General features: G+C 41.0%; 1 protein-coding gene across 4 annotated transcripts in view; it reads right to left on the reverse strand.

The window, feature by feature from the left end:
• The window catches only part of glra1 (glycine receptor, alpha 1), a 137796-nt gene that overhangs the window by 22283 nt on the left and 89771 nt on the right, over positions 1-25742 (reverse strand). For all 4 annotated transcript variants that reach the window (XM_063492712.2, XM_063492731.2, XM_063492739.2 and 1 more), the window contains 2 exons: positions 10880-11094; positions 2523-2669 (listed from right to left, as the gene is read on the reverse strand). In XM_063492712.2, coding sequence (XP_063348782.1) covers positions 2523-2669; positions 10880-11094 — 362 coding nt within the window. The remainder of the gene's footprint in view (positions 1-2522; positions 2670-10879; positions 11095-25742) is intronic.

Genomic DNA, 25742 nt, shown 5'->3' on the forward strand with positions numbered 1-25742 from the left:
ATTATTGTTGGGTTTTTCTCTGTATGTATTATTATAGGATCTACCTTACAATATAAATCGCCTTGAGGCAACTGTTGTTGTGATTTGGCGCTGTATAAATAAAACTGAATTGAATTGAACTGAACTGAATCCCCTCACCCCCAACCGGTCGCAGCAGATGGCCACCCCTCCATGAGCCTGGTTCTGCCCAAGGTTTCTTCCTGTTAAAAGGGAGTTTTTCTTTCCCTCTGTTGCCGAGCACTTGCTCATAGGGGGTCGTCTGATTGTTGGGTTTTCTCTGTATTACTGTAGGACCTTTATTCTACAGCATAAGGCGACTGAGGCGACCATTGTTGTGATTTGGTGGTATTTAAATAAAACTGAACCAACCCACAAAAATATGCAGAAAGGCTCTTTAGTATTAATAATAATGATCACTAATAACATGAACTTTTTTTAATGCAAACTTCTTAAACCCGCCTTTTTCTGCATGTCCAAATCTTGATTACATTCATTCTGAAACTGACAGTCTAATCTTGATCTTATGTCTACAACGCAACGGCCCCACTGGGCAGGACCTCCGGTACCCCGCGAGGACACAAGGTCCTCATAAATACATGGCCGCACGCTCACACGCTAAAGCATGTCAGACTCAATCAGGCGGCTCCAGGAGTAGCAAGCACAAACACATGCCCTACAACAGCAAAATGCACGACAGCCCCCACGGATGCATTCATGCATGCTCACCAGCTATAACAATACAATCGCTCTCTCTCTCACACACACACAAACACACACACTGGGCACTGTATGGATTGTTTACTGCAGGCACGATGTTGCATTTCTTGTGAGCGTTTGCATTTCCCTGCCCTTCACCCACACAAACCACCAGTTTCACTGTCAAGCAGCACTTCAGCTCCCCGCAGGCCTGACAGCTTTACTCTTTATTCAATACAGCAGCCGGGCGCTGATAAATCCAACTGGACATATAGAATTGATTGATTAAATGCTGCAAAGATAAACGCTAACCTAAGAAAGTAGCAGAAAGAAGGCAAAGAAGAAAAAAATGGCTCTGATACGTCTGAACTGTCCTCCGGGGGAAATTTGACTTTGTGCGTTGTCATTTTAACCAAATATCCAAAAACAGTGTTGAGGAATTAAATAAAGCGACACATTTTCAGGTTTCCACTTTATCTTCGTTTCATCAGAAGAGATGTTTTTAGGCAGTTTGACAGTTAATGAAAAAATGGAGGCTGTTTTGGGAGTTATTTGTTTTTGACTTCACAGTGATGTCAGAACGAAGAATGACGAAGGCTGCTGATGTGATTATCCACCTCTTAGTGATAAAAATATCTAATCAGTGTTGTATGTTTTTCACAGGCTCTCCCAAATTGTAGCCAGCTCCTGGGGCAGATTTTATACGTGTCACTTCCTACAAGAGCTCAACATTTTATTTTTTAACAACACCAGGAAGCTGTGAATGGATGGATTAATACTCAGACGTAAAAATAAACACTAGTTTGTTTATTCTACGTGGCTTACTGTTTTAATAAATCAAAAAAAAAAAAAAGATACAGAAAAGCCTCACGTCTGTAATGTTTGTTAGCATACTTGTTAAAGGTTTGACTTTCTTCAGATTAACTAATGGAACATCTGTATATGAACATCTGTAAGTAGAGGATGTGGTTTTCTGACTGATTATTGACCACCCGTGTTTAATCTGAGCAGAAATCAATGAAACACGCTGGGATGATTTTTCCAAGACTACCTGGATGAAAAGCACGTGATGTCACAGACACACAAAAACCCTGCAGCACACTCGGCACTGTTTGTTCTGACTGCTGCATTTCCACAAACAAAAGTTTGAGAGCTGAGCAGAGTTTCTTTTTTAATGTGTGCTTTCTTCTCTTTTACATCGTGGATCCATTATGAGCCTCGTCTGTGTTTGCTCCGCGGCTCAGCCTTTAATCATTCTCGGCTCTCTGCCCATCAAACATTGATGCTTTGTGTTTCTGCCCGGTGATGACGAGCGTTGCCTGCGAAAAAGCTAATATCAAACACGCCGTGAATTTTTCAGAAGGCCTGAGGATGGAGGAGAGCTGGGATTTTGGTGTTCTCACACACACAGACACACACACAGACACACACACTGTTTTCTTGCGCTGAAAGTGAGTTTCCATTTTTACCTGTAAAATCTGCACATTTGTAGATCTAAACTATTAGTTTCTCTCGTGCTTCGGCTCATGCTGGGACTGGTGAAATGACTGACCATCAATAAAACAACTTTGGTTTCATATTTCCTCTCCAAAGATCCCTTTCTGTTAATCCAACGCACTTAAATCAGGTGAAGAACAAAAAGCAGAACCCCAAAATGATTAGTCTTCATTTTATGATTATTCAGAGACACCGCTGTGATATGAACAAATTCTAATTCTTGAATATAACTCATCAGAGTTCTGCATGAAGGACAGACTCGGTGCGGAGATGTAAAAATTCATGAATTTAAAGGTGAGGTCGTGCCATGGATGCTCAAGGCGGCTCACCTTCATGTGTCGTCGCCTCCGTCTGAAGCGCAGCAGCTCCTTGTGCTGGCGGGCGATGAAGTTGACGGCGGCGTACTCGAGCAGGGCCGAGAACACAAACAGCAGACAGACGGCCATCCAGATATCGATGGCTTTTACGTACGACACCTGTTAGTGGAGACGGGAAGGAAGAGGCCGTCAGAGGGTCTCTGTGCGTCGTGTCTGACTTGCTGATAAAAAAAGAAACCCTAATAAAATCTAACGAGCATCTAAAGATCATTTCACCCTGTTTGGTTTGAGGCTGGAGGCAGTCGATTAGAGAAAGTTTGTAAAGTCGGCTTCATTTTCAGTTCATGACTTTAAACTCCAAATGTTTTCTCAAATGACCAATTTACACCAAATGATGCTCCTGCGACATGAAAACAAGTGTTCATAAAGGAACATTTATTGCTGTAACTGATGCAGATAAGTACAGTACAATGAGTGCATAAATCACATTATATATGTGGGAACAAATACATTATTTTTTATTTTCAGCTCTGTGGTTTTAGATCTCAGGAGACGCTCCCTTCATTTGAAATTTAGTATTTTCTGTTCATTTTTCCACTTTATTTTATAATGTTTCATTTACCCTCCAGAAATGTGCATTAAAGTCTGAAAAGTATAAAGTGAACCTGTGTGTCCTCTGCTTGTATCAAAGTCAGAAAATGAGCCTACTGCTAACCTGACCTCAGTAAACACTCACCATACTTTATCAGTACTTTCAGCTCAGCTACTTTCAGTAAATTTGATAAGTTAAAGTCATTATTAGCACAGAAAGATAAACCAGGGTATGATCACTGGACTGTGACCACAGCTGGCTCCACCCCTCAACTCGAGGTTTCACAACAGATGTTCACTGACTGATGGGTGACAGTGTGTATTTAACCTCCTAGGACCTGGCGTCCACATATGTGGACATCACATTTTGGGTTGTCTAGACCAAAATACTAAATCTTGCACTACAGGGGCCTGATATCCACTTACGAGGACAATATACTGCCACTGTTCTATCGAAATTTTCAACGAATATCCTCATATGTGGATCTCATTTCTTTTAGAAACACAAATCAGGTAAAAAAGAAAAATCTGGTAATTCTTTGCTTTTACATTCAGCGGGTCCCAATATGCCCAAAGATCAAAGAGAAATTAAAAAGGCATGCCACGGAAGACTTCGGGTCTTAGGAGGTTAAATCAACAATTTGCAACAATTTGTGGGGCCGTTAATATTCAGAGTTATGTTAATATTCAGAGTTATCTTCCACAGCATGTCTTTTATCATGTCTTACTTCTTTCACCCCAACCGGTCGCAGTAGATGGCCGCCCCTCCCTGAGCCTGGTTCTGTCGGAGGTTTCTTCCTGTTAAAAGGGAGTTTTTCCTTCCCACTGTAGCCAAAGTGCTTGCTCATAGAGGGTCATATGATTATTGGGGTTTTCTCTATATGTATTATTGTAGGGTCTACCTTACAGTATAAAGCGCCTTGAGATGACTGTTGTTGTGATTTGGCGCTGTATAAATAAAACTGAACTGAATTATGGCAGTCATGTTATGGTTGGTGTATGTTTTTATCTGGCAGCAGGGCACTAGGCCTTTAGTCAGTGTTACCGATCAGTGTAAGCTATTGTTGAAGCAATATGCTGTTCTTATAGAGCTTCCTCTGGTCACTCTAAAGGGTCAAACAAACGACCTAAAAATACAAATAATTTGTTTCCCCAATGAAATGTGCAGATTTTGGCGAAGTGCTTTTTTTTACAGAGGAATAGGATTTTATAAACATACTGGTTTCCTTCAGAAAGCATAAATGATTCCAGTTTGCACTCAATAGCAGAATGATTTCAGAAAAAACAACAGTGAGCAGGGTGAATATTATTACTCCTGAAAAACGGACCTTTTCATTGAGCCACAGCACACAGCACTGCTGTGCAATGATGTGCTTTAACTCTGTAACACTCAGAGCTGTAAAATCCAGTTCAAACTGACGGTTATCTTCCAGTTTACACTTGGTATAAAAACTTGAGCAGGGTTCGGGTCGTAACCAGTGTTGGGCAAGTTACTTTGAAAAAGTAATTCAATTATAGTTACTAGTTACTTCTTCAAAAAAGTAACTGAGTTAGTAACTGAGTTACAATATTCTAAAAGTAATTAATTACTTGAAAAGTAACTATTGCGTTACTTTAAAAAAAAAAGTTTAACCCTCTGGGGTCCAGGGTATAACTGGCCATTTTAACTACTTTTGATTTTCCCTCCACATTTTACCTTTAAAAACTATTTACTTTGGTATACTTTGGTTTGGTATCATCCTTTTCAGCACAACCTCACGTGTCTGAATTTACAGTCATGTTTTCATTTTGACATACTGTATTAACACAATTGATCTAAAATCAGACAAAAACCATAAAATCAGAGTAGAAAAAGTTATATTTTTTACTGTAACAACCACAAACATCTTTAATGAATCATATTTCATAACTTTAAATGCAAATATTAATTGTCAATTTTAAAATCCTATGCGCAAGTTTACTTTTACCCTTTTTCAAATAACCATTTCAAACTATTTACAGAACAATCAGCTGTTCTGCATCAATAAGATGCCACACAAATTATTTGTGCCACTCCAAATATTTCTGTCCACTATAAAGGAGAACATCACAGCCTGATACCTGCAGGTCTGACAGCAGCAGGTGTATCACTCCTTTTTCTACCTGGAGACAGCAGTCGCCTCATTGTTCTGACACACAACACAAAACTATCCACAACACTACACACTAACTACACAAGACAACACATTAACTACACACTCCAAACACGCTAAACGTCACAAATCTCTCACATCTCAAAACTTGCTCTCTCTTTTTCTGCTCTCTCTCTCTCTCTCGCCGTCACTCCTAAAACTTCCGCTGTTTTTTTTGTTTTGTTTTGGTCATAAGCAGAGAGTGCTTGCTAGCGCTGTCCTTAGACAGTAAACGTGACGAAACTATTGAGGAAAAAACGCCGCGTATATATTGTTTATCATGACTCTGGTTTTACGTGGCCTACAAACACAATTTAAAAACTGGTATATATCACCTTGTTGCTTTGTCTTTAAGTGGTCATGTGATTGGCTTACCACGACTCCTTTATTCTTCCTCAGTCAAACAGCAGCACTCATGCGATTGTTTTGCCCCCTGAGCTCCAGGTGTTGTGCTAGACAGTGATCGTGATTACCATCCGCGGGAGCGCGCGCAACTGCTTAAAGCTGTAGCGTCCAGATTACTTACGTAGTCAGCTACTTCCGTGCTACTGATATAAGATGCGGTAAGCTGAACACAGCTTCAGCCGTCTGTTTGTTGAAAAATAGTAACGGACCGCGTTTCCTTGTTAGTAACTGTAACGGCGTTGTAACGATAGGAATAGTAATTAGTTAGATTACTCGTTACTGAAAAAAGTAACGCCGTTACTTGTAACGCCGTTATTCCCATCACTGGTCGTAACTGAGCATCACCAGTCCAGGCCTGAGAAACAGAATCACTGATGCTCACAGTCAGCGGCTAAACTGGGCCTGAGTCATCACTTTGTCTTCCAACGCAACAACGACCCAAAACATATGTCGCTCCTGGTGAAGAACGACCTCCAGAAGACCAAAGTGAGCATTACATGACTGGCCTGCACAAAGCCCTGATTGTGGGCCAAACTGGAGAAAAAGGTCCACGCAAGAAGATCATCACATCTGGAGGAGCCCGAGAGGTTCTCCCAAGAAGAACAGGCTGGGATTACTGAGGAGAGGAGTGAAGACTACAGTAGATGATTGCAGGCTGTTATCTAGCCAAATGGACTGTTAGCATCAGGGGTAATCATTACCCTGGTAGTTTTTGTTTTTTGTGAAATAGTTTGATTTCTGTGTGCAAAAGTAAAATAATCTAAGCATCCAAATACATTAAAATACTTTAATTTCATAGTGGTCTGATAATCTGTACTCATTTATACATTTGTCTGCAATATCTGAGTGCACAGGAATGAGTGATGCTCTGTATCTTTATCGCAGTAAAGGCATACGTGTAAAGGTATTTCCACTGTCTTGAGCTTAGACTACGAGGTTAAGGTGCTCTCACTACATTATTAAAATTACCTGACTGCATGCACAGCCAGGTGCACGTAAAACACAACACTGGACCCAACTAGCTCACAGAACCAGTGAAATTACAGCAAGACGGCCAGGGCGAGGACTGTCCAGATAATACGGGCTAAATGAAGTCTGGTTGGATCATTGTATGATTGCTATCTGCCCGCCAAGTACCTTTATTTGAGTGCATTCGCCCGGCCTGTCATTACAACTCTTCATCTCCAAACGCAATTACAGCGTGCAGCCTGAGAGGGAGAACCTGGTCTGTCTCGCAGAGAGGAAGCCCACAATCAGCCGTTTAAAATCCAATTAAACTATGACTTTGGATCACTTTACACAAACACAGAGTGCTTATCATCGCCGCTCGACCTCGCTGTGATTCGTGCTCGTTTGTGCCGTTCATGAAAACGTTTATCTTCGAACGCCTGAGCGACTCCCTCCCCGAGCTGCCGAGAGGCCTCAACGCTCAGTGGGCACGCTCAGCGGGCACGCTCAGCGGTGATGGTCATCCAGCCAGAGAGACGGGGATGACTCTCCCACAAAAATGATTTCACAGGCACTTAAAGAAGCCTTTCCTCCTTTGTGTGAAGCAGTAGAAATAATCTTCAAATCCTTCCCAGCACACACGTTACCTTTTCATACATACTCATAAAATCAGCATGGACGATTTTAGAGGTCAGCTTTGGTTCCTGTGCTGCTTTATTTTGGACTGTATGGTTATATTCATAAACTTAGGCAGATCCAGAAGTAAAAGAAGCTTTTGAATGACCCCTTCTCTAAAATAGTGCCTTCTCTGGTGCTGATTCTGGGAAGGCAGAGCATTAAGCGAGGTAAATGAAGCAGATGGAGAGAGAGAGGCTGCACCACACTGTTGGACAACACTTTATTTCCTGATGCTGTTTTTGTTTTACTGCCAACATGAAGCGTTATGAGTGACCACAGTTTTCCTTATGCTGCTGGTACAGATTTCTTAAATTAGCTCTCGCAGACTCTGCTTAGCTATGAAATCTTGCAGGACTGAAGAACACTAAACTCACGCTCTACATCCTGAGAGTGACTCGTGTGTTTTTACTGAGTCCACAGGCGACTGTTAGCTCGGTGCTGCAGTATGATCTGTGTGAGGCTGAAAGCTCCTGACGGACAAACTGAGCAGTGGTGACCTGCTGAGCAGCTTAGGCGGCGTTACTGTACTCATGCTTCACAGGGCAACGATCAAAAAAGAAGAAGAAGAAGAAGTGGAGGGCTGTGAGCTGAAAGTGCTGACAGACTAAGCAAGTGTCTGGAATACTGAGGGGGCATTTTCCCTTATTTGCCATAATCATATTGCATTGAATGATTCCACAGGTTGAAATAATGAGGTAAAAATGTGTGTAAGAATAATCCACACGAGCCTAAAGCTCAGGCTTCAGACATGGTTGTTTTGGCCCAGATAGCACCCTCCATTGCTGTGACATCAGCGTGAGAGAGGAACGTGGTCAGCACAGCACAGTGACGTACTGCTGACGTAGCCCGTGTGGGTGGAGGCGTCGCCTAGCTTCTACCCGTCTCTGTGTGACCCACTCACAGAGGGATTCAAGGCATGGGGTAGCCTGGAAATCGTTTGGGGCACGTGAGTAGAGTAGCTGGATAGTCTAGTGTGAACACTTGGGAACAACAGATTGGAGTTTCAATCCTTTCACGCATCTACAAAATGTCCCCAGGCTAACCTCATCCTAATATAAGCGACAGATAACTGAAGCATACCGGTTCATATGTGGCCCGATCAGCAAGCTCCATATCAAGTCTTCAGGATGAGAGGACAAACTGAGAAGTGGGCTAGTGGAACACAACATGCATGGAACAGGAAAATGTGGGAATGATGGATGGATAGATCATTTTTCAGTACTGAACAGATGATGTTTTTTTCTGTGCTAACCTGTAATGTAAGCTAATCTGACCATCCTTCTTTTTTAATTTCACCAAAGTTGACATTAAACTTTGGATTTATAACAGATCTCCCTGCAGTCATCCTTCACCTGTTCAGATTTCCAGCACAGTTCAGCAGCACTCTGAGAACTCTGAAAGGGGCTTCCTCAGCATCGAGTCACGACTGGACTGAAGGTTTCTGACGGGGCATCAGCTGTTCATGCATGCAGCATCACACATATCACAACTGAGCTCCCTGTCAGAAGATCAATGCATCGATCCTTTCTTCACTGAGAGACAGAAAAGAAATATCATCATAAATACTAAAGAAGGATGTAGTTTCCACACAGCCAGTTATCATCCCTGATGTGTCAGAGAAGGGGCTCAAAGTTTTCATAACCTGGTACTGAGGTCTCGGTCCTGGCTCCCCACAGAGGGATGCTTGTTCAGAAATTTAAACACACGTCTCACAACACGCTGGGTTATTATGTATTCAAGCTGTTCCTAAACCTGATCAGACATTTTTCAGGGGCTTAAAACTAACTGAGCAGAGAGGGAGTGAAGGCAAAGGAAATGAAAGTGAAGACGTGGAGACAGAAGCGTGCAGTCGGTTTGCTGAGAAGCTTACGCCGACCCCACCTCTCCTGCTTCCTTTGTCTTTCGGTTGGGGCCATAACGCTCACAACCGCTGTTTGTATCCTGGCAGCAGCAGCACCAAAGGAAACGTCTGCATATTTCTGTGACGTCTGTACTTTCTCACAAAAAGGATCTGCAGCCCTGATATGAGAGCACCCTGATCTGAATCGATGAAGTCAGTCCCTCTCTGAAAGGCGGGTATCATAAAAGCACAAGTCCACTGCTACAGGTGAACTGCAGCCGCCCCAGGTCTGTGGCTGGAGCTTAGAGGGTACGACAACATGTGTCCCAATAATGGTACGATATGTAGACGTGGAGAGAGTCATACTGTGTGTGTACCGTGCTGTATATGGACATAATGATCAGCTGAGCAGAGATCTCGCCTCGTGTCCACTTCCATCTGCTCTGATCTGACAAGCTGCAGCAGAAACATGTGAAGAGAGCCATATGTGTGTGTGTGTCTGCTATCAATCGCACGCAGAACACTGTGAGAACACTCACAGAACACTGTGTGTCTGTGTGTGTGTGAGAGAGGGAGCAGTATGCCCACCTAAGCTCAGCTGTGCTGTGTGATCATTATTGTGACAGCTGAACTGCAGAGGAACCATGGTTCACTTGTTCAATTTTTAGAGCGCATGAAGCACCTAATGTCAACAAACAGAGTGTGTATATGTGTGTGTGTGTGTTGGGGATTACAGCTTTCCTGGACGTAATTATACAATCCTACTAGCTCACGCAGACCCTGACCATTTTTTCACTTCAATCTGAAAATCCCTGACAGTAAAAGATTCCTCTCGCTTTCTAAAACGTATTCTCTCCATTTTTGTCTCCTTGAACCTTCTTTGTTAAAGGTCTTTTTTTAAATTCTTCCTTCTTTCATCCCTCCATCTGTCTGCCTCTCGTCTTCCCTCCACTCTGTGTCTAATTTGTCAGGGAAAAGGACATTTTTCTTTCCCTCCCATTGATTCATCTTTTCCCTTCATTCCATCTTTTCTTCAATTAATTCCTCTCTGTCTACATCGTCTTTGTCACTGCCTCTGTCATTTATGTCCCTTAATTATCAGAAAAAGCTGTAGGCCTTCCTTCCAACAGGGATGAAAAGACATCTGTCATTAAACGGCACGTCATGCATACAAATTCTTCCTGCCTTTGCTTCATATTTTACTTTGTTTTGGTATTTTTGGGGTGTGATGGATGAAAAACAATATCTATAAAGGTAAAAGTCAACAGATGTGAAAATAAGCTTCCGGATAAACTATCAGCTCAAACCTGAAAGTTCATCACAGGAATAAGATGATTTTTTTTCTGTCTTTATACAGAGCTAAGTACTGAAGAAGAAGCAGTAGAAGATTAGCTTATTATAAACACTGGACTGGAACATAAAAGGCATAAAATAGCTAATTCTGTAATTATCCTGTGGCTTTCTTGTATCTCATCATTACAAGCTATCATATGAACAAAAGTCTGGATATAGGAGTTTTATGTTTTTTTTTTTTTTTTTTAATTTATTTTTATTTTTCTGTATTTTTGCTGTTTTTAGGAAAAAAACAGTTCGTTTCAGACAAGCACTGAGAAAGGATTATTTTAAACTGTGAATCATGCAAAGCTGCTCTCTAAGAGTCCAGGAATAAATGAATTAGAAATAAGGTATGTTCATGAATTCCAAACAGACTACAATAACGAGTGATTTGTCCTCACCTTGGGCAGAGAGGCTCTTGAACCGGAGCTCTGCGTGGTCATGGTCAGCACGGTGGTGATGCCCAGGCCCACCCGGGCGGGCGCGGCGTCCATGTTGATCCAGAAGGAAACCCAGGACAGGATGACGATGAGCAGAGAGGGGATGTACATCTGGATCAGGTAGTAACCCATCTGACGCTCCAGGTGGAAACGAGCCTCGATACAGGTGAATTTACCTAGGAGGTGGGGGACAAAGAAGTGTCTTTGATGAGGTCGGAGTTTGTGCGCGAAGAGATATATGAGACAACAGAGAGAGCAGAAGATATGAGAAAGGACAGCAGTTTCTTTGGGCTCGTCCTGTCGAATGAGAAGAAAGAGAAGAGTGAGGGTGACAAATGTCCTGTTACTGCTGCTTTGAGTGAGCACACCAGCTCAGAGCCACACAGGAGTCCTCCAGCCTCTGTTTGCTGGTTTAAAGCTGGAGGATGATGGTTTCAGTCCATAATCTGAAATGCACAAAAATCATTACTATATATTTATTTACTATTAACACATTCTTGTCTCAGCTGATCACATACTAACACATCAAAACCCACTGGTGTTGTATTTTATAGAACTGTGTGGACCCTTTAGCTCGTACTGTTGATGTGCAGGGCGCATTCAGGAAAGATGCCAGGGTGGTCAGGGAAGTCTAATCTTAAAAGTAGAAATACTGTCTGCCTCCCGAATCCAAACTGGAAGCTGGTTCCACAGAAGAGGGGCCTGAAAACTGAAGGCTCTGCCTCCCATTCTACTTTGAAATACTCTAGGAACAATAAGTAAGCCTGCAGTATGAGAGCAAAGTGGTCAAATGGAGTGATATGGTACTATAAGGTCATTAAGATAAGATGGGGCCTGATTATTCAGTACACCCTCTCACAACACTAATCATCTTCGTTATCGTCGTGAAGAGTCCTGCAACCTTGTCTCGTGTATTCTACTTCAGTGTGTTTCAGAGGGAGGAGGTGGGTTGCAAAGTGGCTTGCATATGGGCAGTGCATGGTGCAGTTTAAACATCGGAGTCATCAGGGATTATGGAATTATCCCTGATGCTGGTGCTGGTGGTGGACTTCAGAAGGAGTCAGCAGAGAGACTACAAGCCCATTATCATCAATGGAGCTCCAGTGGAGAGGGTGCAGTCCTTCAAGTATCTTGGTGTCCACATCTCCTCAGACCTGACATGGTCTGCCCACATTCAGGTCCAGACCAAAAAGGCTAGGCAGCGCCTGTACCACCTACGACAACTGAGGAAGTTCAGGGTCTCTCCAAAGATCCTCAGGATTTTCTATACAGGCGCTGTGGAGAGCATCCTCACACAGAACATCACACCCTGGTTTGGGAACAGCTGTGTTAAGGACCAAAAAGCTCTCCAGAGAGTGATCCGTACAGCAGAACGCTGCTGCAGGATTGCTCTCCCCCCGCTTCAGGACACCTACACCAGAAGATGCCGGACTAGAGCAGCGCAGGTACTGAAGGACCCGTCCCATCCTGGCAACAAACTGTTCCAACTTCTGCAATCCGGTAGAAGGTTCCGCATCATCCGGGCAAGGACAGAGAGACTCAAGAGGAGCTTCTATCCCCAAGCCATCCGGGCCCTAAACACACACACACACCCGCCCTCTCACATCATCTATAATTGACTGAGACAGGACTCTCTTCCAGACACTCTAAACCCAGGCACAATGTACATTTCAAATTCCTTTAATTTTAAATATGTTTATATTGTCTTCTGTAAAATAGTCAGATTGTCTATTCTTATTTAATTCACTTGGTGTACAGAATTCACCTGCTTGCTGCTACTACTGCACATTCACCTAATGTATATACTATATATATAATGTTCTTCCTCTACCCCCCCCTTTTTTTTTTGCACATGTCGAGGAGCGTGTCAGGTTGCATTTCACTGTGTGTTATACTTGTATAACTATGCATGTGACAAATAAAGAACCTTGAATTAAGGGATTAACTTTAAGTTCTGTGTCAATAACAGAGAGAAAACCCGAAAAATCACCCAATTAACCACGAGCCCTGAGTTCAGTTTCAGAGCAAGAGATGGTGGTCACAGATCATGGCATGTAAAAGTAACAGTGCCCATTTTTGCTGTTCTTATCTTTAGAATTTTTTAAAGCAACTGGTTTGGTTTTTAATGAGATGGCTTACGACACACACAAGATTTTCTCTCCACAGCTTTATATTCATGGAGCCAGTCATTTTGTGTTGGTAGGTGTTCTATTTTCACACGGAAATCTCATTTGGAGAATGATTGAACTTGCAACACATAAAGCACACAGCGCTGATTCCAGGAAAAAGAAACGACGTTGGTCAATGTTTAAACAAAAGCAAAATGTTCTTTCATCAGTTTCCCTGAGGCAGTGCGGTTCCATTATCACCGAAGAGTGTTACTGAATTCTCGATTATCTTCATTTGAAAGGGCACATTAAACACTGGCAAAGGCACATCTCCTTGAAGAACAGGTGGAAATGATGAGTCGGAGGGTAAATTAAAAGAACAACAAGCACAGATTGGAGGAAGCAAGGAAACAAGAGCGAGGGGGAGAGTAAGAGAAGGAAGGAAGGAGCTCTCAGACCGAAAAAAGGACGAGCCACAGAGACGATGCTGATGTCTTTGAGACAAAATGTCATCTTCCTTCAGCGCTCACGCTAAGCCAAAGCAGAAAATCAGAGAGACGTACGGGGGCTCGCCAAATATCAAAGGAAGCCAAACATGTGGCATATCTGAAAACAAACCCAGGAGGAGGTTTGGGATTCAGCCTGCCACTCACAGAGTGTGAAGAGGAGCGAATCATTTCCATCTTCACAGCACAGCAGCGTTTTTCATCACTCTAAGAGGACAAAGTGCACAGTTTATTTTAGCCTAAGAAAGAGAAGATGAGGCATTGTGTTTAACACACGAATCAATCAGCAGCTAAACACAACCAGGAATAATCAGGTTTATCAAGACCAGCAGCTCAATAAAAATATTCAAAATATCCTGTTTACAGTCCAAGTTAAACAGGTGAGTTCTGCCCCTGTGCAGGTGTCGTGATGAAAGAAATTATCTATAAAGACAAAAACAGCATCAGGCTGTAAACATGTTTATTTCTGCTGTAAAGGTTCAACATGGGAGTCTATGGAGACTGACTCACTGCTGGAGCCTCTAGTGGACAGTAGAGGAATTGCAGCTGCTGGCTTCATTTGCAGTCCTGGAGGTCACCTCTGGAGTTTAAAGTGTAAAGAAAAGATGCTCTGAAAGTATCTGGTGACCTGAGCCAAGCTTCATGTCAGCTGCACTGAAGACACATCTGTTATAACGGCTGCATCAGCGTTGTGCTCATCTTTACATGAGCTTTATGTCCTGCAGTGTCCTGCTGCTTTTGGCTGTTTAGTTTTATTTTAGAAAAGGCTAAAGCGGTAGCTGAAACCCGACAACTGTATGACAGAGGAGGGAAAGCACTAATTATTTAACTACGGGGAGTAACGGTGCGTACTCTCAGACGGTTCCACTCCAAACGAAGATGGCTCCATTGAGGCGTTTGCATTTTCTTCTCTGTACATCTGTCTAAATGCTGACTGAAGCAGGCCAGTTTGCTGGATTGTTGGTTTTGGAAAAGTACATCTGTGAATAACTCCCACAATCATGACCAACTCTGTTATTCCCCAACAGGCACAAGCACTCTGCCTTTTTTCACTCATTCAGGAGGCTCAGAGTTGGACACATCTTCATAAATCAGTGATCAAACAGTCACGTCCATCTTATCCGTCTGAGTGTTTCTCCGGCACGCTTGTTGTGTCTGTGTAGAAAAATGAATTTATTTGTCTTTGTCGACACGTAGGACCGTGAACTGGATGTTTTTGTCCTACATCGCCTCACAAAGCAGCACTTTAACTTGACTTTGTTGCCTTCTTAAGCCAGCGCACTACATGCAGTGTGCTGTTAAAAGCCCGCTGATGCGTTTCCCTTGTTGTACCTGCCAGAAGCACTGCTCATCCTTTTGAGGGGAAGCTGTGGATGTTTATGCTCACAGCATGCTGCCGTGAAAAGGGAGTGCAGAGATTAGGAAGAACAGAGTCAGGACCTACTTCTCCTAATCCCTTTGCTCATGCTGTACTAGACTGCACAGCAGTACAAGTACACACTGTGCTTTAGTTTTAGGCACTTTAGATTTTTAGATGCTTATCCGAATTCATTCTGCAGCATCACTATGGTCTCGAACATAGAGCCCGACAGAAAGAAGCTTCTGCAGACACAAGAAAACGTGTAAATCCTACAGCAGATGGCGAGAACCCCCACAGAGGCCTGATCTCAAAAATCACAGAGTCAGTCTGGTTTTACATGAGACAGCCTAATCTCACAAAAGATCTGAGCCTCCCTGCCAAGCACCTTCAAAACTGTTTACCTCGAAAAACATTAAAGACAGTCATTCATCTTTTTCTGTTTACAGGATGCAGTCTGGAGTTTATTTGGAATAAATAAAAAAGTATTCATGACATTATTTCTGACATCATCCTTACTTTGTACAAACCTGGAAGCAAACACCCTTAAAAGTTGAGAAATTTTGGTCTCGGTTCCTGTTTGTGTTTTTTATCCTGGTTATATTTTCACTCAGTTATCTGATGTGTGGTGCTTTGTTCCAGAAAAAGATGCGGTCCCCTCTCACTGTAGATCATAGATGAACACTGCATTAGTTTCTACTGTTCGTGAGAGCAAACTACATTTTCTGGGTTTGACATTGATGGAGTCTCAGGAAGAAGAAGGTGTGTCCAGATGAAACATCATCAGAACTGATTTGACAGATGTGACATGATTCGTTTCTGGGAGGAGGAGCCAAGATGGCGACCTGTGTGGACGCTTCTCTGTAAGCTCGTGAATTTCTGATGAGTACCTAACGTTTTAAATGATCTAAACGGACTCAGATAATCGCTTTATTAGAAGTGACTCATTGTGCTTGTGTTTTGCGCACGTACAGGACATCTTTATATACTAAAATCAGGCCGAACGGAGTTTCTTTTTTTTTTCCTGTCGAATCCCGATACAGTGAAGTGTTAGCTTGTACAGAAACATTTAGCTAACAGCCACGGGATAAGCTTGCAAAATGGCCAAAAAAGAGGCAAGAAGAAAGGAAGGACTGATAATGGACTTGGAGCCAGACAATTCCTTTGCAGGCCTATGCAAACCTCTCCCTCAGACCCCTCTTAACAGCCCCAACCCAAAGAAGAGCCGCATCGAGGCTCATGAGGTGAGAGAGGAAGCTGTATCCAATGCCGACATCTTAAAAGCTATTAATGGGCTGAATGACAGATTCTCCAAATTCGAACAAATGGTGAACAAAAACACGGCGGAGATTATTGCCGTGCGGGATCACGTGAAAGGTCTTGAAATACAGAGCAAAGAGACAGAGGTCGCTGTGAAGAAGCTGAAAGATCGCATTGCTGCACTTCAGGAGAAACAAGAAGAGACGGAGAGATATAGTCGGCGGTGGAACCTGCGCTTTCTGAATCTCCCAGAGCATAGTAACGAAGATATAAGAAAAGAGGTGATGGCTATAATCACCCTGATCATCCCAGAGGAAAAAAAGTTCATGATAGATACTGTTCACAGAGTTGGTAGAACAAGAGATGAAAACAGCTCACGCCCCATCATCATACAGTTCATCATGCGCACCTTCCGACACAAAGTGTGGAGAGCTTCCCTCAACTCTGATGTGATGAAGAAGAAAAATCTCAGGTTGGCAGAAGATCTCACCTACATGGAGAGACAGTGCAGAAATAAACTGTGGCCAACTGTCAAACAAGCCCGTGACGAGGGAAAGAAGACCAAATGGATCGGTCCTGTGGCCATCATTGATGGTGTAAGACACACTGCATAAATAAGAGGTTATTAAAGATCAGCAAGATGACTGAAATACTTTAAGTTCACTCTGTAAGTTACCTAACATTAACAGGTATTTCAACTACCTCAGGCTCCCAATGTTACTGTTCAATATTTAATAATTTTGAGGCACTTGTACATTGTTTTGGTTTTTTTGTTTTTTTTACTTGAAATGCCTCAGGATCATTAGGTAATATGTTTACAACCAATAATAACCTCTTTATATTTTCTATAAAACTTTTCATACCTCCAAGTTAGTCGTACCAATTTTTGGCAAACATTGTTATAGTAAGTTTGGACTTGTTTATGTCCTACAGTGTGAGTAGTTAAACATCCTACTTTTATTGGAGTATAAATGTTAATTTGCTTAAGCATTTGGGTCACTTCATCGGGGAAAACCAAAACAAACAGATTCTGAAGAATTTTACTTAGGTACTCAACACTTAGTGTTCCCTTTTGAGTATCTTCTTTAGGTGTTTATACCTTAGCACCTTATAAGTTTCTAGTTAACTTAACAGACATCCAGTTCACTTTATTCATTCCCTTCTTCCCTTATGACAGACTTACATTTCAGTTCCTTAAAAATACTATCCCTTAATGTTCGAGGTATTCGTGACAGTACCAAAAGAAAGTCCATTTTCATTTTTTGTAGACGGAAAAATGCTGATTTGATTTTTCTACAAGAAACTCATTCGAGTGATAATGATGTAAAATTCTGGAAAGCACAGTGGGGTGATCAGTGTTATTTTTGCCACGCCTCTCAACATTCGGCAGGCGTAGCCATTCTCCTTAACAACTTTAAAGGTAACATTATTAAGTCATTGTCTTCAGATTTAGGCAGATGGATTATTCTGGTTTTCAAATTGGACAACACCTTCTTCATAGTCTGTAATTTATATAGTCATAACAACCCAAATCAGGCCAAATCTATGTGCACGCAATTATCTGAGAAACTTGATATTTTAAAATCAAAATACAAGGGAGCCCACATGATTCTTGGAGGAGATTATAATGATGCTCCAGACGATCTTATAGATAGAGCACCAATAAGAACATCTCAACACTCAAAATTTAAAAGCACTGCGTTTTTCTGTGAACAACTTGCAGTTATAGATGTATGGAGATTCTTAAACTCTGATACAAACGAGTTTTACCTGGAGCAATGCAAATAGATCTCTACAATCCAGAATTGACTTGTGGTTAATATCTTCTTCATGTTTACATTTTGTTTCAGAATCTTCTCATGATTTTGCTCCATTAACTGATCACAAATTGATCACAATTCACTTAGTTGGCAATAAAAAAAGTCAAAGTAAACTACGTGGTTTTTGGAAGCTAAATAATAATTTATTGAATGATGATACATTTTGTAGTATAGTGGAAAAAACGGCAGAACAGATATTCGGGGATACCAATATGAATCACACACTAAAATGGGAATTTTTCAAATTCAAGGTAAGGGAAGTGGCAATAAGGCGAAGTAAAGAGATTAAAAAAAGAAATGACACTAAAGAAATCAGTATTATGTATGAATTAAATATATTAATGAAGAAAGATGCTCTGTCAGAAGATGAAGAAATTAAATTGAAAAGACTAAAGGAACAAATAGATAATGCATATATTAACATGGCTAAAGGGGCCTTTATAAGGTCCAAAGCAAAATGGCTAGAACTAGGTGAAAGAAATTCTAGTTACTTTTTTGCTCTTGAGAAACGAAACCAAAGAAGAAACAATATATCTGCTCTTAAGATTGAAAATAACATAACCACTAATCATTTAGATATCTCAAAACATGTTGGCTCATTCTACAAAGATATATACAAATCAAATTGTAATATCAGTGATTGTGATAGATTTATAGAGTCAGTTAAAAATTTTGCACCAACTATCTCAGAAAACTTTAAAACTAATTGTGAACGTCCCATAACGAAATCAGAAATTTCAGAGGCAATTCGATCAATGAAAAAGGGCAAATCTCCAGGCAATGATGGTTTGTCAGTGGAATTTTATTTACATTTCTGGGATATTATTGTTGATCCTCTATTAGAATTATTTAAGGAATGCCTTGATAGAAAAGAAATGTCCACAAGCATGAAACAGGGTATTATAACTTTAATTCCTAAACCTGATAAAGATCTTCTTGTTATAGAAAATTGGAGACCTATCACGCTTTTGAACATAGATTATAAGATTATCTCATTGGTCTATGCCAAAAGATTAAAAAAAAGTCTTGATGAGATCATAGCTGAAACGCAAACCGGATTTATGACCAACCGCCATATCAGTTCAAACATAAGGCTTATTTTTGACCTATTAGACTACTCTGACAATATAGATGATGATTCCCTTATTATGTTTCTTGATTTTCATAAAGCTTTCGATACGGTAGAACATTATTTCTTATTTAAAGCACTCAAAACTTTTGGGTTTGGTCCAAACTTTGTGTCAACTGTCGAAATGTTTTATAAAAATATTGACAGTTGTGTTATACTATATCCAAATACTACTAAAAGATTTCCAGTCATGAGATCTGTTCGCCAGGGTTGCCCAATTTCGCCTTTTTTATTTTTGATTGTGGCTGAACTATTTTCATTACACATTTTGAATAGCCCAGTTAGTAAAGGTTTATCTATTTTTGGTAAAGAAATCAGATTGACTCAACTAGCAGATGACACCGTTTTATTCTTAAAAAACAAAGATCAGGTTGAAAATGCTATTTCATTAATAGACGAATTCTCAACTGCCTCTGGATTAAAACTAAACAAATCTAAATGTGAAATTTTATGTTTGTACCAATCAAATGTCAAATCTTTACACGATATTCCTGTCAAAAACTGTGTTAAATACCTTGGTATTCATATCTGTAAGAATGACACGGAGCGTCAACAACTCAACTTCTCTCCCAGGATGGAAAAAACTAAAACTATACTGAACTTATGGCTCCAAAGAGACTTATCAATTTCTGGTAGAATCCTTTTGACTAAAGCTGAAGGTGTTTCCAGATTTGTGTACCCAGCCCTTTCCCTTAATGTGTATGACTCCACGTGTAAAAATGTTAATAACTTTTTTGTTAACTTTGTATGGAAGAATAAGCACCATCATCTAAAAAAATCATTGCTTTGTGGACCTAAAGATAAAGGTGGTTTTGGCCTTTTGGACTTCATGGACCTGAACTATACATTTAAGGTGAAATGGCTAAAAGAATGCTTAAATCTCCTGGATCATTATGGCATTTCATTCCACATAACATTTTTAGAAATGTTGGAGGTTTACAGTTCTTATTGTCTTCTAATTACAGTATATCAAAGTTACCAGTTAAAATGTCTGCATTTCATCAACAGGCATTGTTGGCTTGGAAACTATGTTATTCACATAACTTTTCTCCACATAGATCTATTATCTGGAATAACGAATGTATTACTAAAAGGAACAAATCACTTTATTTGCAGAATTGGATTGATAAAAATATAATCTATTTAAAAGACTTATTTGACTCTGAAGGCCAACTACCTAGTTACAAGGACTTTATTACAGAAAAAACATTCCCTATCAAATTTAAAGATTTTAGCTCAGTAATAAAGTCCGTTCCCAGCGGACTGACTGAGTTGATGAAAAGCTACAAAAAACAGAACGCACTACATGCATCTGTTAACATTCTTTATATAAATGGTATTGATCTCTTAAGCAAGAAGTGCACCAATAAACATATTAGAGAATGTTTGTATAATGCTAAGAAAATAACTCCAAGAGGAAAGTTTTTTTGGAATGCTATTTTTGAAAATATCAACTGGGATAAGGCGTGGCTTGTTCCTTTTAGATTTTGTATTACAAACAAAGTAAGAGAATTACATTTGAAAATACTACATAACATATATCCATCCAACACATACATTTCAAGATTCTGTGACATTGATAGAAAATGTACCTTTTGTAAAACTGAACTTGAAAGTGTAACTCATTTGTTTTATGGCTGTTCATATAGTGCTACATTTTGGAGAGAACTTGAAAATTATATACTGTGCAAAACAACATACGAAGTCAAAATTGAAGGGAAGAACATTATCACTTATTTTGAAACTAAAGAAAAAGTATGTGCCATTGTCAATCTTTATATCTTATTAGGGAAATTTCATTTACATAAATGTAAATTTCAAAACTCAACCCCTTCATTTAATTTGTTCTTGATTGAAATTGAATATTACTTAAACTCTCTTAAATTAACTTCAAATAAAAAAGGTTTATCACTGATTGAAATTCATTCAGAAATTTTTAACAAATGAGCTGTCACAATTACAACCTTCAAGTACAAAGTTGTTATGAAGTCTGTCACATCCCTCTCTTTTTTTTTCCTTTCCTTTTTTTATTTACCCTTATTTTATTGTACTGTTTATTGTTACTCTTATTTGCTCTGTATATCTACTGTACAAATTGAACTGGAATGACTGACTGTTCCCTTTATAATTTCAATAAAGTTGGGAAAAAAAAGAAAAAAAGAAAAGACATGATTCGTTTCCATGACAAACCTCTTATTGTAAGTTCAATCATAACAATTCTTAAATGAAATGTTTGAAATCAACAGCAAAACTGTGCAGCTGCTGTTTTTGTGGTTTCCTGCAGTAAAAACTGCACTTGTATCTCATTCTTTTGGTCACAGCAGCATAGCTGCAGAGCTTTACTTCCACACTCGGCTCTCTCTTCACCACAGCAGACCAGTACAGCCAGTCCACATCACCACATCACTGCACGAGATTTGGGAATATTTTATCATCTGAAAAGTGTCTTTGCTTGTAAACACATACAGGCACATCATCTAATATCAGTTTGAATGCCTCTGTGATACCTTACCGACACCTGAAGTTAGCTAATTAAACATGTTTGTTAGCACAACTTGTAAATCAAATGTAAAGGTTTATTTTCTGTGGTGATGTGGACTGGTTGTACTGGTGTGCTGTGGTGAAGCGGAGTGTGAAACTAAAGCCTTAATGGTTAATCTGCTGTCCTCACATGCACCGCTGCCCCTGGGACCCGGACCCAGATGAGCAGTAGAAGATGGATGGATAAGTAATGTTATGCTAAGCATTATGCTTATGCTAGTTAACCACGCCGGGGTCCTAACAGTGATAGCTGTAATGCTTTGGTTTTCATCTCTGGATGACAGTAAATGGTAAACAGGCTGGTTCTTATATATGGTCTGTTAAAGGTTAAACATTATTTTCAACTCTGAAATTCTAGCATTTAAAATGCAGACTGCAGTGGGTTTATTTGCATTGCAGCACTGTAGCAACACTAACTGTGTCCCTCTGTCTCTCTGTAATGTAATGAGCACACTGGGTCTCATAATAAACCACAGAGAGCGAGATGGCCGAAGATCCATTTAATCAAAGACGATCAATGCACGGCGGCCTCATCAGTTAGAGTTAACCCTAAAAGACTGGAGAGAGGAGGAGAGGAAGAGTGAAAGGAGGGAGTGACCGAGGAGAAGAAGGATGTCAAGTGGAAAGTCGGAGAAACGTGAGGATAGAGCGAGAGGAGAGAGGGATGAGGGAGAGAGGAAGATACAAGAGGGAAGGAGAGAATGACGACAGCAGGAGGAGGAGGGGGGTGGACTTGATTTATAGCTGTGATACACTTCAGAGCTTTTAAGTGCTGTCCATATTTTCTATCTGATAAGAAGATTGAAATTATTCAGCCGGGCCCATATCTCACTGTGTGGAAGATGTGTGTGTGTCTGCTGTACTTAACACTGTACATGAACTCACACCATTCATGTGTGTGTGTTTAAATCTGTAAATTCACTCATCCCCTGCAACAGAGGTGGCATGTATGTAGGTTTACATGTTTCTGTACTACGTCACGCTCCGTCTTCTCGGCCCAGAGACACACCAACAAAGACGAACCAGCACGCCCGCTCTTTAAATATTTCAAAACTCGTATCGATCACAAAAAACAACCTGCAACCTGTTTTAAACACCTGCTCAGAACTCATTCTGATTGGCTCGCATTTCCTTAACTGTGCTTTACCTGCTTCTCTGTTTCCTGTCTGCCTCTATAAACTGCAAATGTGGAAATATCAAAAGTGAAAATGCATTGTTCCTGAACAGTGAAGGCAATTTAACGGTGAAAACAGCTATGCTAAAGGAGAAGATTCTGTCAGGTCCTCATCCAGAGTTTTATTTTTAGGAATGTTTGCTATGATAAACAGCCAGATTCATTCAGCCACAGCTGAAGCTGCGAGGGAAGACACGCAGAGCGACGTGGCAGCGACGAGCCTGTAAAGAGTCAAACTAACCACTCTCAACTTTGTGGCAAGTTATTATTAATAATATTATCATTATTACTGTTATCATTAAATCCTATATTGAAACAGGTCATCTCACTGAGATGGAGATCTCTTTTTCAAGACAGACATGCACAAAAGCCAGAGGTGGGGAGAGTAGCTAAAAATTGTACTCAAGTGAATGTAACTGAGTAAATGTAATTATATACTACCCACCTCTCACAAAAGCCACACAAACACCGAGACTTCCTGTTTATAGAGGAAACAGTGACGAGTAAAACCAGACAGCTCAGTTGCTAAAACGTGTTACTGTAGTATAAAACAAGCAACGTAAAATATGACTCTTCTTCAGTATCGACACGAGCACTGCTAATAATGAACATCCAGTTACAGTTCAAGTCTTAAGCTCCATGGACAGAGCCCAGACCTCCAGCACAGCTTTTACTTCACCCATTTGTAAATGTGAAGGTTTACCGATTTTCACATTTGATGTGACCTTGACCTACTGTCTTACAGTCCGTCTTACAAACAGTCTTTAAACTATGATCCAGGAACACATCTTCAAACATTGATTTGAACTGTACAGATTTTGAGGCCCATAACCAGGACATTGTTCCACACACTGAAACCTGCTCAGCTTGTGTTTTAATGACAGCCGCTGCCGGTGGGGACAAAGGTCTCACAGGTAGGAAGGGTTAAAGTAACGAGCTCGAGTCATTCAGCTTGTCAGCCGAGGCTTTGTTAGGCTGACTCACTCTTGTTCTTGTTCCTTCGCTCGTTGGTTCAGGCACTACAAATACCTGGTTAGGCTTCGGTTAGTTTGGTTTAAAACACGCCCCTTAACAACAGTAACCCTGTTCTTCTACTGATGCTGTAACGCAGGAAGGACACAGGCCGGGTCAATGAGCAAGGCCAGCACTAATTGACACCCCCGGGATGAGATGAAGCTGTGTGTCCACACATCTCAGGTTGTACTGAAAAAATGATATGAGGTACTTGCTTGTGTGTTGCATTACTTAATTTATACAAAAACAACATTTAATGAAAAACAAGGAGCACGAACCTGGAGAGCTAATGAAACTGAGACGATTGTACAGATGTGTAAGGTTAAAACATCAGTTTTAGAGATAAAGACGCTGGATGCACCGAGCCACTTTCAACAGGAGACGAAGTGGAATAAGGACAGGCTGACGGCGGGGATTCTTCATGGCGATGTCAATTAAGAACCAGGTGAAGGCCGAGAGAAGCCACTCTGTCCTGCAGGCGTTAGGCTATTAACAGCTACCTCACGAAAGCGTACCACGAACGTATCGTTAGCCAGAAACAAAGTGCCCTGCAATGCAGCAGAAAGCGTAATTAGTATTTCAAACAGAGCTTTTTCTGTGTGTGCTGGAGTGGACGGAGGGAGGGGGGGAGCTCCCTCGCTCCTGGAGTCACAATAGACTGCAGCTAATAAATCTGAGGAACAATGACACCTTAATTCCCTCTTAATGCTTGATTGGGAAGACGCGACGCAAACACACGCCAACACACGCTCGTGGCAGCACGCACGCGTACGCGAGCGTAGGCAGAGATTGTCACAGAGGAGATAGAGAGGAGGGAGGGCAGGGCAGAACGTTGTCCTTGAACAATTCACGTGAAAATGCAGACGCGAGCCGCATAGGTGCACAGAGGCTCCACACAGAGCTTTTTAGCTAATTGTTTTGGTAGTGCCACGTTCAGCCTTACTACTCGCCAACCACTGGGGGTGTGGCTAAAACGCTGGCTCACCTAAAGCATCTTCATGGAGGCAGGAAATCTATTCAGAGTTTTTAAGGAAGCCCGAATAATTGTTGAAGTCTGCTGTTGGTCTCTGCTGTACTAACATGAAATGCCCCTCTGAGCCTCTCTCCAGTAAAATGGACTCAGGTGAATCTGAGTATGAGAAGTGCTGTTTCTCTGGGCTCTGGGTTTAATCTTTAGTCTTTAAAGCTTTCTTTGAGTCTTTGAATTAAATATTGATACTGACGATCCATTAACTGTGCGGATGATGTATGACGCTTTTAAATGCACTCAGAATTTCAAACTGTTTGAAATACAGTTTAAAAAAATTTAACAGTGTTTGGAGGAATTAGTTATTACAGTTTTTGCCCGTTGCTTGAACACTATAAACCCATCCTTAGACTAAAGTAACACAACTTGAAGCTTTTGTTACCATACCTCAAACACATGTACCCATACCTTAAACAAAAGCGCTGCCTTGCACTCTAGTTGCAATTATGCAACACACTTACTCCTTTATGCAACACACATGGTCCTGCATACTACACTCTATTTCATACATAAGACACTTCGTTCAAAAATGAAATTTCAGGGTGCCATTTGGAAAACACATGTATCCAAAATACAAAACACATCGGGTAATTGCAACCACTCAAATACACACCTGAAGGCACTTACTTGCAAAACTGAACACCAATTAGCCAACTACAAAAAGCCCTCAGTTTAGAGGAGAGCAAGAGGAAGAGGAGGAGGAGGAGGTCGAAGAGGCCATGCACGGACCCATATTTCTGATGATATAAGAGCAACTTTGGTGGACCATGTCATCAACCATGGCCTGACTATGAGGGAAGCTGGGCAGAGAGTCCACCCACATCTAAGCCGCTTCACAGTGGCATCTGTAATAAGAACATTCCGACTAGAAAACAGGTATGTCGTCAC

Source organism: Pelmatolapia mariae, linkage group LG2 (genome assembly GCF_036321145.2).
Source record: "Pelmatolapia mariae isolate MD_Pm_ZW linkage group LG2, Pm_UMD_F_2, whole genome shotgun sequence".
Classification (NCBI taxonomy): domain Eukaryota; kingdom Metazoa; phylum Chordata; class Actinopteri; order Cichliformes; family Cichlidae; genus Pelmatolapia; species Pelmatolapia mariae.